The sequence below is a fragment of the Anolis sagrei genome, chromosome Y (assembly GCF_037176765.1).
Source record: "Anolis sagrei isolate rAnoSag1 chromosome Y, rAnoSag1.mat, whole genome shotgun sequence".
Lineage (NCBI taxonomy): Eukaryota > Metazoa > Chordata > Lepidosauria > Squamata > Dactyloidae > Anolis > Anolis sagrei.
Window position 1 is genome coordinate 4,049,718 of NC_090035.1, and position 16,110 is coordinate 4,065,827.

General features: G+C 44.7%; 1 protein-coding gene across 1 annotated transcript; it reads left to right on the top strand.

Moving 5' to 3' along the window:
* Positions 1-5,199: 5,199 nt before the first annotated feature.
* On the top strand, positions 5,200-12,710 carry LOC137095525 (ATP synthase subunit f, mitochondrial-like). The gene is made up of 4 exons (XM_067462285.1): positions 5,200-5,307; positions 8,641-8,748; positions 10,559-10,675; positions 12,537-12,710. Exons 1-4 carry the CDS (start codon positions 5,292-5,294, stop codon positions 12,563-12,565), a joined length of 270 nt encoding a protein of 89 aa, XP_067318386.1. The 5' UTR covers positions 5,200-5,291; the 3' UTR covers positions 12,566-12,710.
* Positions 12,711-16,110: the final 3,400 nt, after the last annotated feature.

Genomic DNA, 16,110 nt, shown 5'->3' on the forward strand with positions numbered 1-16,110 from the left:
TTGTAGATCTTCTTCTGAATGCGCACAGACAACGGTGTCATCAGCATACTGGAGTTCTATAACAGATGTTGTTGTAACCACAACAGAAACAATAAAACCTTTAATTTCTTCCTTTTTTGTTCTTGGCTTTGTCTAATTTGTTCTCTTCTGCAGAGAAGGGTTAATACTGGAAAAACCTCCAGCTTTCCTTCTCCATTTCGTACGGCTTCCTTTGGTGGCTTGTTTGTTTATTGGCCTATCGGGTTGCGTTCAATATTAATAAATAAATAACGACTCTTGTTTTACAAGCCGACATTTGTCCTTTCAAAAGCTTTTAGATACCAGAACATTTTAATGGGTTTGCTCTCTCCTTGGATTCTGAATTTTGCTGAACTCCAACACTGACATCTGCTGTTTATTTCCTGAAAAAGCCAGTCTCAAAACACTATTAAGAGAAATATAGTTGGAAGAGTCCCCAAAGGCCATGTAGTCCAACTCTAGACTTTGAGATGAAAGGAGAGGCAGGTAATAAATTATTATTATTATTATTAATAATAATAATAATATATTTATTATTATATTTATTATTATTATTATTAATATTATTATTATTATTTAGGTAGGAAGGCACCATCCAATCCCTTCTGACAGATGGCCATTCAACCTCATAGCTATCTGTAGGTTTATGGAGAAATAAGGCTTTAGAGACATAGAATCTGAGAGTTAGAAGGGACCCCAAGTCTGCCAGGTCGGAAGGACACCATCAAAGCCCTCCCGACAGATGGTAATCTAGCCTGTTATAGAATCCTACAGTTGGAAAGGACCCTGAAGTCCAGCTAGTCCAACCCATCTGCCAGGACACCATCAAAGCCCTCCCGACAGATGGCCATCCAGCCTGCTATAGAATCTTAGAGTGGGAAGGGACCCTAAAGGCTATCTAGTCCAACCCCAGTCTGCCAGGCCGGAAGGACACCATCAAAGCCCTCCTGAAATATGGCCATCCAGCCTGTCATAGAATCCTAGAGTTGGAAAGGACCCTGAAGGCCATCTAGTCCTATCCCAGTCTGTTGGGCTGGAAGGACATCATCAAAGCCCTCCCGACAGATGGCCATCCAGCCTGCTATAGAATCTTAGAGTGGGAAGGGACCCTAAAGGCTATCTAGTCCAACCTCAGTCTGCCATGCCGGAATGACATCATCAAAGCCCTCCCGACAGATGGCCATCCAGCCTGTCATAGAATCCTAGAGTTGGAAGGGACCCCAAAGGCCATCTAGTCCAACCCCAGTCTGCCGGGTTGGAAGGACACCATCAAAGTGCTCCCGACAGATGACCAATTAGCCTGTCATCGAATGCAAGAGTGGGAAGGAACCCCGGAGGCCATCTAGTCTAACCCCAGTCTGCCAGGCTGGAAGGACACCATCAAAGTGCTCCTGACAGATGACCTGTCAACTAGCCTGTCATCGAATGCAAGAATGGGAAGGAACCCCGGAGGCCATCTAGTCCAACCCCAGTCTGCCGGGCTGGAAGGACACCATCAAAGTGCTCCCGACAGATGACCAACTAGCCTGTCATAGAATCCGAGTGGGAAGGGACCCCAAAGGCCATCTAGTCCAACCCCAGTCTGCCAGGCAGGAAGGACACCATCAAAGCCCTCCAGACAGATGACCATCCAGCCTTTCATAGAGTGCGAAGGGACCCCGAAGGCCATTTAGTCCAACCCCAGTCTTCCAGGGCTTGAAGGACAACATCAAAGCCCTCCCAACAGATGGCCTTCCAGCCTGTCATAAATCTTAAGAGGTGGAAGGGGCCCCAAAGAACATCTACTACCGTCTGCCAGGTAGGAAGGACACCATCAAAGCCCTCCTGACAGATGACCATGCAGCTTCTCCTTTAAAAACCTCTAGAGAAGGAGACTCCATTTGTTGTTGTTGTATTATTGTTTTTAGAGTTAGAAGAGACCCCAAAGAGGGCCATCCAGCCCAACCTCATTCTTAAGGTAGGAAGGCACCATTCCAACTCTCCTGACAGATGGCCCTCCAGCCTCTGGGGAAGGAGACTGCATTGGACTCCCAAGCAGAAGCAGAAGCCCTTGAAAGTGGGGAAAATGCAAATTAAAAAATGCTATTTGTTTACACCTCTCCAGGAATCGAATTCATAGAAAGATCATATTAATCAAACCTGCAAAAGTGCCTTTTTATTTCAGTCACTGAGACCCGAAGAGGCTCACAACCTTCATAATTGAAAAAAACTTTATAATTACATTTCCTTTGAGACTGTTCAGGAAAAGAAACTACATAAAGTGAACCTCAAAACAGAATGGACTAAGAACTGGATAAGCAATGTGGGAAATGCAAACAATTAACAACATTTGAAGAATTAATCATTCAATTAAAGAAGAACGCTACAGATGAAGTAACAAAGGGAATCTGTATTGTCAAAGGCTTTCATGGCCGGAATCACTGGGCTGTTGCAGGTTTTTTCGGGCTATATGGCCATGTTCTAGAGGCATTCTCTCCTGACGTTTCGCCTGCATGTATGGCAAGCATCCTCAGAGGTCGTGAGGTCTGTTGGAACTAGGAAAAGGGGTTTATATATCTGTGGCATGACCAGGGTGAGACAAAGGACTCTTGTCTGCTGGAGCTAGGTGTGAATGTTTCAACTGACGACCTTGATTAGGATATAATTGCCTGACAGTGCCTACAGCAAACTTTTGTTGAGAGGTGATTAGCTGTCCCTGATTGTTTCCTCTCTGTTGTTGTGCTGTTGTAATTTTAGAGTTTTCTTTAATACTGGCAGGCAGATTTTGTTCACTTTCATGGTTGATGTCCCAACCCCGCCATATGCCTGCGAAACGTGGACTGTCTACAGACATCAACATTGACACCAAAATACAACACCGTCCGAGTTCTGCGAGTGCAGCATTCTTCCGAATGAAGCAGAGAGTGTTTGAGGACTGGGACATCCATAGGGATACCAAGGTGCTTGTTTATAAAGCCATTGTCCTCCCAACACTGCCATATGCCTGCAAAACGTGGACTGTCTACAGACGTCAACATTGCCACCAAAATACAACACCACCTGAGCTCTGCGAGTGCAACATTCTTCCGAATGAAGCAGAGAGTGTTTGAGGATTGGGACATCCGTAGGGATACCAAGGTGCTTGTTTATAAAGCCATTGTCCTCCCAACCCTGAAATATGCCTGCGAAACATGGACTGCCTACAGACGTCACATGCAACTCCTGGAACGATTCATCAGCGCTGCCTCCGGAAAATCCTGCAAATGTCTTGGGAAGACAGGCGGACAAACGTCAGTGTGCTGGAAGAAGCAAAGACCACCAGCACTGAAGCAACGGTCCTCTGCCATCAACTCTGCTGGACCGGCCACATCGTCCGGATGCCTGACCACCATCTCCCAAAGCGGTTGCTCTATTCCGAACTCAAGAACGGAAAACGGAATGTTGGAGGACAGGAAAAGATATTTAAAGATGGGCTCAAAGCCAACCTTAAAAACTCTGGCATTGACACTGAGAACTGGGAAGCCCTGGCCCTTGAGCACTCCAGCTGGAGGTCAGCTGTGACCAGCAGTGCTGCAGAATTTGAAGAGGCACAAATGGAGGGCGAAAGGGAGAAGCGTGCGAAGAGGAAGGCGCGTCAAGCCAACCCCGACTGGGATTGCCTTTTGTCTGGAAACAGATACCCTCGCTGCTTCATTCGGACAAATGCTGCACTTGCAGAGCTCAGGCGGTGTTGTATTTCAGTGTCAATGTTGACTTTGGTAGAGAGGTGTCTGCCAAGGGAGCGGAAATGGTCCACATTTTCTAATGTTACACCATTACGCTGTATCTCTGGCATTGGAAAGGGATTGGCTGCTGACTCCTGGAACAGCACTTTGGTTTTCTCAATGTTAAATGATAAAAAAATTAGGCTTGGGCAATCCATGGTTCTAAAGTACTTACTGTTGCAATCCAGAGCAGGGAACGAGGCCCTAAGATAACTATCCACCACACTTGGCTGTGAAAAACAATCCTTTTTTATTGAAGAAAAATGGTTACAAAATAAAGGAAAAATGCAAGTCAAAAACCACAGCAAAATCAGCAAACATGAATTTAAATGGACAAAGCAAAACCAAAAGCCTCTCTGGGAAATACTGGAACCTGTTAGCAATCCACTAACTGTACTTGATATCCTAGAAATCTTCCCAAACTATGGCCAGGGAACCGGGAGAACTGCCAAGGTCTTCATCAATTCTGAAACGATGCCTGAACTGAGACAGTCAGCCTGGCGTAAGGCAATTAAAGCTCAAGAATTGGTTCCGTGAACCGCCCTTCTTCTTTGAAGCCAATGTTTTTAATTCTTGAATTCGGGAGGATCGACGCAAACTGAGTGATTTACTTCTGTCTTCCCAAATTTGGCCCCTTCTGTTGTCATTACAGTTACCAGGTGCAGAAGGGAGGGAAAGGTCAAGGCTTCCCTCTGAAACATTCTCATGAACACTGGTACTTTCATTTTCCAAATCTACAGAAGTTCCTTCCTCACTAATTTCAGGAACATTGGCATTTTCCAAACCTACAGCAGTTCCTTCCTCACTAATGTTAGGAGCATTGGCATCAAGAGGTACATTTCCACTAACACCAGTAAATATACTTTCATTAGCATCAGGAGGAACAAACAGAGAATCAGGTTCAAGTTCAACACTTACAAAACTAAAGTTCTGGTGGTGAAATTTTCAGAACTCTAACAAAACTTTCAAAATTTAATTATTATTTCATTATTGGTGATTTTAATGGCAGAACCAATTAGGAACTGCCATTTATTATGAAATTTTGAGAGTTTTGTTAGAGTTCTGACATTTTCACCAACAGAACTTTAGTTTTGTAAGTACTTTAGAACCATGGATTGCCCAAGCCTAATAATAATGTATTTATGATGACTAACGCCTTCCTGCAAGGAGAAAAACACAGCAATGGCGGGAAACCTTGCTTTTCCCGCGCAAATTAGGCCCCGCCCACTAAGAGAGTCACCCTCGGCCTTCTTTTCTTCTTTGTGCGCCTGCGCAGTCTTAGCCCCGCCCACTACAAAAGCGCCATCTTTTCCTTCTGCGCTTGCGTGATGCAAAACATCCCCTTCTTCGTTCTGCGCCTGCGCGGCTTACTCCGTTTCCCTTTAGGCTTGAGCGGCCTTAGTCCCGCCCACTACAAGCAGTACTTTTGCGCCTGCGCGGCCTCCTCAACCTCTCTTGTGCGCCTGCGCGGTCTCCTTCTCCTCCCAGCATCCCTCAGCGTTGCCGGAAGCTCCTTGACAGGGCGGCAAGATGGCGGACAGACCCGGTAAGCTGCGTTCAGGGAGGGAGTTGCCAAGGTGACCCGGCTCCGTCGAGGCCTAGGCCCCAAAGGCCAAGAGGAGAAAGGAAGCCAGGGGCCTGGCCTTCCCAATCGAGCTGGGCTTGGGTTTGAGGCCTACTGGGTTTCAGGCCTACTGGGTTTGAGGCCTACGCTCCTTCCACCCTTCTGTGAATGTTTCTTTTAGCCTAGGCATAAAGCCAGCTTGGGCCTGCTCTCCAGGTGTTTTGGACTTCAACTCCCACCATTCCTAACAGCCGGTAGGCTGTTAGGAATGGTGGGAGTTGAAGTCCAAAACACCTGGAGAGCAGGCCCAAGCTGGCTTTATGCCTAGTCTATACAGACCTGTGGAATGATTTCCAGGGTGGGAGAAAGAGTCCTTGTCTGTTTATGGATGTTGCAATTAGCAAACTTGAATAGCATCCAGCAGCTACGAAGCTGCAAAGTCAATCAGTGAGGGCATCTGCATTGAGGTAGCCTGGCCTCTGTTGCCTGGAGGCCCCCCTTGTCTATTTGAAGCAAATGTGGACGTTGCAATTAGCAAGCTTGCATAGCATTGAGTAACCTTGAAGTTTGCAAAGACAATCAATGAAAGTCTCTGCATAGAGGTAGCCTGGCCACTGTTGCCTGGAGGCCCCCTCTGTGGAATGATGTCCAGGGTGGGAGAAACAGCCCTTGTCTATTTGAAGCAAGTGTGAATGTTGCAATTAGCAAGCTTGCATAGCATTGAGTAACCTTGAAGTTTGCAAAGACAATCAATGAAAGTGTCTGCATAGAGGTCGCCTGGTCTCTGTTGCCTGGAGGCCCCCTCTGTGGAGTGATGTCCAGGATGGGAGGAAGAGCCTTGTCTATTTGAAGCAAGTGTGAATGTTTTAATTAGCAATCTTGAATATCATTGAGCAGCCATGAAGCTGCAAAGCCAATGAGTAAAGTTCTCTGCATAGAGGTAGCCTGGTGACTGTTGCCTGGAGGCCCCCCTCTGTGGAATGATGTCCAGGGTGGGAGGAAGAGCCCTTGTCTATTTGAAGCAAGTGTGAATGTTGCAATTAGCAAGCTTGCATAGCATTGAGTAACCTTGAAGTTTGCAAAGACAATCAATGAAAGTCTCTGCATCGAGGTAGCCTGGTCTCTGTTGCCTGGAGGCCCCCTCTGTGGAATGATGTCCAGGGTGGGAGGAAGAGCCCTTGTCTATTTGAAGCAAGTGTGAATGTTGCAATTAGCAAGCTTGCATAGCATTGAGTAACCTTGAAGTTTGCAAAGACAATCAATGAAAGTCTCTGCATCGAGGTAGCCTGGTCTCTGTTGCCTGGAGGCCCCCTCTGTGGAATGATGTCCAGGGTGGGAGGAAGAGCCCTTGTCTATTTGAAGCAAGTGTGAATGTTGCAATTAGCAAGCTTGCATAGCATTGAGTAACCTTGAAGTTTGCAAAGACAATCAATGAAAGTCTCTGCATCGAGGTAGCCTGGTCTCTGTTGCCTGGAGGCCCCCTCTGTGGAATGATGTCCAGGGTGGGAGGAAGAGCCCTTGTCTATTTGAAGCAAGTGTGAATGTTGCAATTAGCAAGCTTGCATAGCATTGAGTAACCTTGAAGTTTGCAAAGACAATCAATGAAAGTCTCTGCATCGAGGTAGCCTGGTCTCTGTTGCCTGGAGGCCCCCTCTGTGGAATGATGTCCAGGGTGGGAGGAAGAGCCCTTGTCTATTTGAAGCAAGTGTGAATGTTGCAATTAGCAAGCTTGCATAGCATTGAGTAACCTTGAAGTTTGCAAAGACAATCAATGAAAGTCTCTGCATCGAGGTAGCCTGGTCTCTGTTGCCTGGAGGCCCCCTCTGTGGAATGATGTCCAGGGTGGGAGGAAGAGCCCTTGTCTATTTTGAAGCAAGTGTGAATGTTGCAATTAGCAAGCTTGCATAGCACTGAGTAACCTTGAAGTTTGCAAAGACAATCAATGAAAGTCTCTGCATCGAGGTAGCCTGGTCTCTGTTGCCTGGAGGCCCCCTCTGTGGAATGATGTCCAGGGTGGGAGGAAGAGCCCTTGTCTATTTTGAAGCAAGTGTGAATGTTGCAATTAGCAAGCTTGCATAGCACTGAGTAACCTTGAAGTTTGCAAAGACAATCAATGAAAGTCTCTGCATCGAGGTAGCCTGGTCTCTGTTGCCTGGAGGCCCCCTCTGTGGAATGATGTCCAGGGTGGGAGGAAGAGCCCTTGTCTATTTTGAAGCAAGTGTGAATGTTGCAATTAGCAAGCTTGCATAGCACTGAGTAACCTTGAAGTTTGCAAAGACAATCAATGAAAGTCTCTGCATCGAGGTAGCCTGGTCTCTGTTGCCTGGAGGCCCCCTCTGTGGAATGATGTCCAGGGTGGGAGGAAGAGCCCTTGTCTATTTTGAAGCAAGTGTGAATGTTGCAATTAGCAAGCTTGCATAGCACTGAGTAACCTTGAAGTTTGCAAAGACAATCAATGAAAGTCTCTGCATCGAGGTAGCCTGGTCTCTGTTGCCTGGAGGCCCCCTCTGTGGAATGATGTCCAGGATGGGAGGAAGAGTCCTTGTCTATTTGAAGCAAGTGTGAATGGCTCGAGAGCAGTACATGTGAAAAAGATCTTGAGGTCCTCATGGACAACAAGAGTCAACAATGTGATGCGGCAGCAGCAAAAAAAAAGCCAATGGGATGTTGGCCTGCATCAATAGGAGCCTAGTGTCTAGATCTAGGGAAGTCATGCTCCCCATGCTCTATTCCGCCTTGGTTAGACCACACCTGGAATATTGTGTCCAATTCTGGGCACCACAATTCAAGAGAGATATTGACAAGCTGGAATGTGTCCAGAGGAGGGTGACTAAAATGATCAAGTGTTTTAAATTGTGTTAAATTTTAGCCTGTTCTTGTAAGCCACTCTGAGCCCCAGGGGAGTGGCGGCATATAAATTTGAATAATTAATAAATAAATAAATTTCCTGCCGGCCTCTGAACAAATCTCTGAAGGCGCTTGCCACAGATACATGCCAGACGTCAGGAGAGAATGTTACTGGAATATGATTATACAGCCCACAGCAATCCAATTTTTTCCATGTTCTTTTACCATAGAACTGATTAAGAAATGGCATTTATAACCCAGGAACAGAAATCTTGTTATGTAATGTAATATAGGGAAGCAAATGGTTTTCAGCGCAAATAGACATGGTGACAGTGAAAACACTTACATGGGAAAGTAGGGGGAGTTGTGTCCCACTCAGTTCCTTGGAGGAAGTATGTATAGAAATGTAAGGTGCATCAGATTGCTCTCCCATAATCAGCTCTTTGCCTTCTTGATTTTGCCTCCTAGTTCCTCTTCAGAATAAACGGCTCTTGGATGTGAAAGTTGGGCAGCTGCCGAGCTGGTTGGCCACTCGAGATTTCACCCCGGTAGGGATTGTTAAAGGTTGTCGTGGAGGTGAGTATCTGGGAGACCATTGGCTCTGAGGTGCACGTTTTTGCTGTTACCGTTTGAATCTTTCTCCCTGGCTGAGAATGACACAGATTGTAGTTCAACATATCTGTAGATAACATGGTTCTAGAACAGGCGTGGGCCAACTTCATGCCTCCAGGTGTTTTGGACTTCAACTCTCACAATTCCTAGCAGCCGGTAGACTATTGGGAATTGTGGGAGTTGAAGTCCAAAACACCTGGAGGGCTCAAATTTGCCCATGCTTGTTCTAGAAGGATTCAACACACAGTGCTTCCATAATTCTTCTATGAGACCAATGTCAGTAGTTGTATATCTGAAAGAAAGTAGCAGGCTTCTCTCTACAAATTACCAGAGGCACAGAAATATCAGTAATTTGCCATTGGGAAAAAAAAAGACTTACCGTATATACTTGAGTATTTAAGGCTGAAAAAGTCCCCCTCAGCTTATCCTCAAATCAATCTATATAAATAAAAATGTAATGCTCGTTTGTGGGATTAACAGAACTCAAAAACCACTGGACCAATTGACACCAATTTTGGACACAAGACACCTAACTACCCAATGTATGCCCTTCACTCAAAAAATGATTTTGTCATTTGGGAGTTGTAGTTGCTGGGATTTATAGTTCACCTACAATCAAAAAGCATTCTGAACTCTACCAACGATGGAATTAAACCAATCTTGGGACACAGAACTCCCACGGCCAACAGAAAACACTAGAAGGGTTTGGTGGACATTGACCTTGAGTTTTGGAGTTGTAGTTCACCTACATCCAGAGAGCACTTTGGACTCGAACAATGATGGATCTGGACCAAACTTGGCATGAATATTCCATATGCCCAAATATGAACACAGATGAAGTTTGGGGGAAATAGACATTGACATTTGGGAGTTGTAGTTACTGGGATTTATAGTTCACCTAAAATCAAAGAGCATTCTGAACCTCACCAACGACAGAACTGGGGCAAACTTCCCACACAGAACCCCCGTGACCAACAGAAAATACTTAAGGCCATCCAGTCCAATTCTCTTCACCAGGGCAAGAAAATGGAATCAGAGCCCTCCTGACAAAGAGCCATCCAGTCATAAATATAGATAGATAGATAGGATTCTCACACACACACATAGATATAGTATCACTGATTTGAAAGAGACCCTTAAAGAAGGACTATGATATGTTGCATATTCCAGAGTGGACAAAGCAGACACTCTCCACATCAACACTGACAAAGAAACAACAAGAAATACTGTTGACTCACAAGCAGAAAGGAATTACATATATTAGAAACCAACACTTTCTCATTTATTTTCCAGATCACCAGACTGGGCCACAGCCCAGCATGGCAGGGGACAGCTAGGATTCTAATAAAAATCATTTTTTAAAAAAGCACATTTAAATAAGGTTTAGGGGCTGCGGTGGCACAGTGGGTTAAACCGCTGAGTTGCTAAACTTGCTGACCAGAATGTTCGTGATTTGAATCCAGGGAGCGGGGTGAGCTCCCACTGTTAGCCCCAGCTTCTACCAACCTAGCAGTTCGAAAACATGCAAATGTGTGCTCCATGCAGTCATGCCCAGAGTTGGACTTGACTAGATTTAATGTCAAGGGGAAATCTTTACTTTTAAATAAGGTTTTCCTGTAGTAAAGTGTAGTCTCCTATAAGACAAAACCAAATTATACATCATTTCTACTACTTTCTTATGTGCATGTTTTTATTGATGAGATGGATCTTTAGATCCCTTAGCTAGATATTAAAAGAGGCTCCACAAAATACAGTTTTTTTTTTTTCTTGCTAGGTTATGACAGATTTATCGCAAAGTACATTGATGTGAAGAAGTGCGGCATTGGTGGTATTGCTATGATGTTAACTGGTTATGTCATCGTCAGCTACATCTGGAACTACAGCCATCTCAGTAAGGAAAACGTAATATTATATGGTTGAGAATTAATGTTGAAAATGTGTTTATCCTACAACTACTCTCCTCCTTTTATCGGTTTTTCTTTTAATCATTACATGTAGCCCGCCCATTGTCACTGTGGTTGTGTTTATTGTAGTTTTATATTGTTATGTATTCACATGTTTTATGTATTTATGATGTTGTTTATTGTATTGTCAAAGGCTTTCATGGCTGGAATCACTAGGTTCTTGTGGGTTTTTTCGGGCTATAGGGCCATGTTCTAGAAGCATTTCTCCTGACGTTTCGCCTGCATCTATGGCAAGCATCCTTGAGGATGCTTGCCATAGATGCAGGTGAAACGTCAGGAGAAATGCCTCTAGAACATGGCCCTATAGCCCGAAAAAACCCACAAGAACCTGATGTTGTTTATTGTTCGCGTTTTCGATTTTACTCTGTTGTAATTTGTTATTATGATTATTACATTTATTATTTTACTGTATTTATTATTACATTTATTATTTTACTTTATTATTGTTATTGTTACATTTATTATTTCACTCTTATTAGTATTACATTTATTATTATATTCTATTATTACCCAAGCCATTCCGAGTCCCCATCAGGGAGATGGTGGCGGGGTATAAATAAAGTTTATTATTTGGGTTGTTGTAGGTTTTTTCGGGCTATATGGGCATGGCCTAGAGGCATTCTCTCCTGATGTTTCGCCTGCATCTATGGCAAGCATCCTCAGAGGTAGTGAAGTCTCTTGGAACTAGGAAAAAGGGTTTATATATCTGTGGAAGTTTAGTTTATTATTATTATTCTCCCTGGTGGTGCAGCGGGTTAAACCATTGAGCTGCAGAACTTGTTGAACTTGCTGAAACCTACAACAACCCAGCAGGTGTGAATGTTGCAGTTAGCCAACTTGATTGACATTGAGTAAAATCAAAACATAAATAACAACATAATCAATGTATTGTCGAAGGCTTTCATGGCCGGAATCACTAGGTTGCTGTAAGTTTTTTCGGGCTATATGGCCATGTTCTAGAGGCATTCTCTCCTGACGTTTCGCCTGCATCTATGGCAAGCATCCTCAAGAGGTTGTGAGGCCTGTTGGAACTAGGAAAAAGGGTTTATATATCTGTGGAATGACCAGGGTGGGACAAAGAACTCTTGTCTGCTGGAACTAGGTGTGAATGTTTAGACTGACCACCTTGATTAGTATTTGATGGCCTGGCAGTGCCTGGGGTAATCTTTTGTTGAGAGGTGATTAGATGTCCCTGTTTTGGTTTCGTGATTGTAATCACCTCTCAACAATAGATTGCCCCAGGCACTGCCAGGCTATCAAATGCTAATCAAGGTGGTCAGTTGAAACATTCACACCTAGCTCCAGCAGACAAGAGTTCTTTCTCCCACCCTGGACATAATTCCACAGATATATAAACCCAATTTTCCTAGTTCCAACAGTCCTCACAACCTCTGAGGATGCTTGCCATAGATGCAGGTGAAACGTCAGGAGAGAATGCCTCTAGAACATGGCCATATAGCCCGAAAAAACCTACAACAACCCAGTGATTCCAGCCATAAAAGCCTTCAACAATACATTGTTATTTAATTGTCATACAGAACTCATCAACTTGGGAATTTTATAAATAACCTATTTCACATGTTTGGGTTTTATTAAGTTTCCTAAATACCTTTTAGATTTCTCTTAATTGGTCTGAGAAAGTAAACAAAAAAATGCCACGAAAGCCTTTGACAACACAGTAAACAAAAATCGCCTCAAACCACCTCTTTGTGTTCAAGTTTCCCCAGAATATACAATAATATCTCCAAAGTAAGGCAGCTTAAACTGACTGGTTTGTTTTGGTTCTAGAGCATGATCGCTGGAGGAAGTACCACTGAGAGCCACCAAAGCAGAAGAATGCATTTTGCCGCTCTGGCGTCTAATGGGGGACCCTCTCAGCTGGAGGCAGCTCGGCTCTTACGTGTGGATTTCTGTTCTGGCATCAGTTATGTACCCCGAGACCAATAAAATATATACTGTCAATGTGACTTGTGGAACTTATTTGAATACTGTAAGAAGAGGATTTTTATTTATCGTGTCATCAGCAACCATGCCATTTTATTACATTTCTAACAGAACAAAACAAACAACAGACAAAATACAAAATGTGTGAGTTTGGTAGTTGATTACATGTCTTTTGAACAGTATCTGGCCCCTTGGAGTGCCTCTGGTGTTGCCGCAAGAAGGTCCTCCCTTGTGCATGTGGCAGGGCTCAGGTTGCATTGCAGCAGGTAGTCAGTGGTTTGCTCCTCTCCACACTCACATGTTGAGGATTCCACTTTGTGCCCCATTTCTTGAGGTTGGCTCTGCATCTTGTGGTGCCAAAGCACAGTCTGTTCAGCACCTTCCAAGTCGCCCAGTTTTCTGTGTGCCCATGAGGGAGTCTCTCATTTGGTATCAGCCACTGGGTTTGAGCCTGCCACATTTGGACTCTCGCTTCCTGAGATGTTCCAGTGAGTGTCTCTGCAGATCTAAGAAAACTATTTAAGTCGTTGACATGCTGACTGATACCCAAACAGGGGATAAGCTGGAGATGTCTCTGCCTTGGTCCTTTCACTATTGGCTGCTACTTCCTGGCGGATGTCAGGTGGTGCAATACCGGCTAAGCAGTGTCATTTCTCCAGTGGTGGAGGGCGCAGACACCCCGTAATAATGCGACATGTCTCATTAAGAGCCACATCCACTGTTTTAGTGTGGTGAGATGTGTTCCACATTGGGCATGCATACTCAGCAGCAGAGTAGCATAGCGCAAGGGCAGATGTCTTCACTGTGTCTGGTTGTGATCCCCAGGTTGTGCCAGTCAGCTTTCGTATGATATTGTTTCTAGCATCCACTTTTTGCTTGATGTTCAGACAGTGCTACTTGTAGGTCAGAGCACGGTCCAGAGTGACTCCCAGGGATTTGGGTGCGCTGCAATGCTCCAGTGGGATTCCTTCCCAGGTAATCTTCAGAGCTCGGGATGCTTGTCTGTTCTTGAGATGAAAGGCACATGTCTGTGTTTTAGATGGATTGGGGATCAGCTGGTTTTCCCTGTAATAGGCAGTAAGGATAGAGATTGTAGTTCATTGAATGGGAGACAATGGTTCAAAACCCTGCTTAGCCACAGAAACCCATTGGGTGAGTTTCAGGAAGTCAAACCCTCTCTCTCAGGGAAGGTCAGGCCCCAGGTTTAGCCTATTTTGCCAGCAGGACTGCTGACCGAAAGTTCGGCAGTTTGGATCCAGGGAGCAGGGTAAGCTCCTATCTGTCAGCTCCAGCTGACATGAGAAGCCTCCCACAGGATGGTAAAACATCCAGGCATCTCCTGGGCAACGTCCTTGCAGCCAGCCAATTCTTTCACACCAAAAGCAACTTGCAGTTTCTCAGGTTGCTCCTGATATGGAAGAAAAAGAGAAAAGCAATGGTTCTCTGAAAAAATGTTGAGAAAACGCCACATAAGCCAGAAATCACTTTAAAGAACAGAGAATGTGGGTATTGCTAGCAATGCATTATGAAGAACCGACAAAACAGTACAAATTGTGTTTCAAACTTGAATAAGTATAGGTTAACTTGCATTCTATTAATATACTAGCTGTCCCCTGCCACACGTTGCTGTGGCCCACTCTGGTGGTCATGGGTTCTGTGTGGGAGGTTTGGCCCAATTCTATCGTTGGTGGGGTTCAGAATGCTTTGTGACTGTAGGTGAACTATAAATCCCAGCAACTACAACTCCCCAATGTCAAGGTTCTATTTTCCCCAAACTCCACCAGTGTTCACATTTGGGCATATTGCGTATTCATGTAGAGTTTGGTCCAGATCCATCATTGTTTGAATCCACTGTGCTCTCTGGATGTAGGTGAACTACAACTCCAAAACCAAGGGACACTGCTCACCAAACCCTGCCAGTATTTTCTGTTGGTCATGGGAGAACAGTATTCCAAGTTTGGTTCAATTCCATCATTGGAGTTCAGAATGTGCTTTGATTGTAGCTGAACTATAAATCCCAACAACTACAATTCCCAAATGTCAAGATTCTATTTTCCCCAAACTCCACCAGTGTTCACATTTGGGCATATTGAGTATTTGTTGTGTAGAGTTTGGTCCAGATCCATCATTGTTTGAGTCCACAGTGATCTCTGGATATAGCAGCCAGCGCCTTGCTTTTGGGCCAAAGTTCTTGATTTGTTCCATCCGTAGATCATCCAAGCCAGCTGCTTTGCCATTCTTACATTTGTTGAGAGCCATGTCCAATTCAGTAGATGTAAAGCGTTCATGAAGATTGTTGTTCTCACTCTCTTGTCTGGCTATTGGTTTCTTTCCTACTTTGGTGGCAAGGTTGGGTTTCCCATTACCTGGGGATCACAACCAGACACAGTGAAGACATCTGCCCTTGCGCTGTGCTACTCTGCTGCTGAGTATGCATGCCCAGTGTGGAACACATCTCACCACGCTAAAACAGTGGACGTGGCTCTTAATGAGACATGCCGTATTATCACAGGGTGTCTGCGCCCTACACCACTGGAGAAATGACACTGCTTAGCCGGTATGGCACCACCTGACATCCGCCGGGAAGTGGCAGCCAAGTGAAAGGGCCAAGTCAGAGACATCTCCAGCTCATCCAGCTGGTATTAACCAGCACGTCAACGACTTAAATCAAGACATAGTTTTCTTAGATCTAGAGACACTCTCTGGAACACCCCAGCAAGCGAGAGTCCAAAAGTGGCAGGCTCAAACCCAGCACCTCAATCCATGGGTGATACCAGATGAGAGACTCCCCCCTGGCACACAGAAGACTGGGCGACTTGGAAGGCGCTGAACAGGCTGCGCTCTGGCACCACGAGATGCAGAGCCAACCTCAAGAAATGGGGCCACAAAGTGGAATCCACGGCATGCGAGTGTGGAGAGGAGCAAACCACTGACCACCTGCTGCAATGCACCCTGAGCCCTGCCACATGCAGAAGGGAGGACCTCCTTGCGGCAACACCAGAGGCACTCCAAGTGGCCAGATACTGGTCAAAGGACATTTAACCAACTACCAAGTTTGCAAAATCTGTGTGTGTTTTCTTTTCTTTTTAATCTGTGTGTTTGTTTTGTTCTGTTAGAATTGTAATACAATGGTATGGTTGCTGATGACACGATAAATAAATAAATCTGGATGTAGGTGAACTACAACTCCAAAACTCAAAGAATGCTCTTTGATTGTAGATGAACTATAAATCCCAGCAACTACAACTCCCAAATGACAAAAGGAATTTTTTTTGAGTGAAGGACATACATTGGGTTGTTAGGTGTCTTGTGCCCAAATTTGGTGTCAATTCGTCCACTGGGTTTAGAGTTCTGTTAATCCCACAAACGAATATTACATTTTTATTGATATAGATTCCTGAGGTAATGACAGAAGATA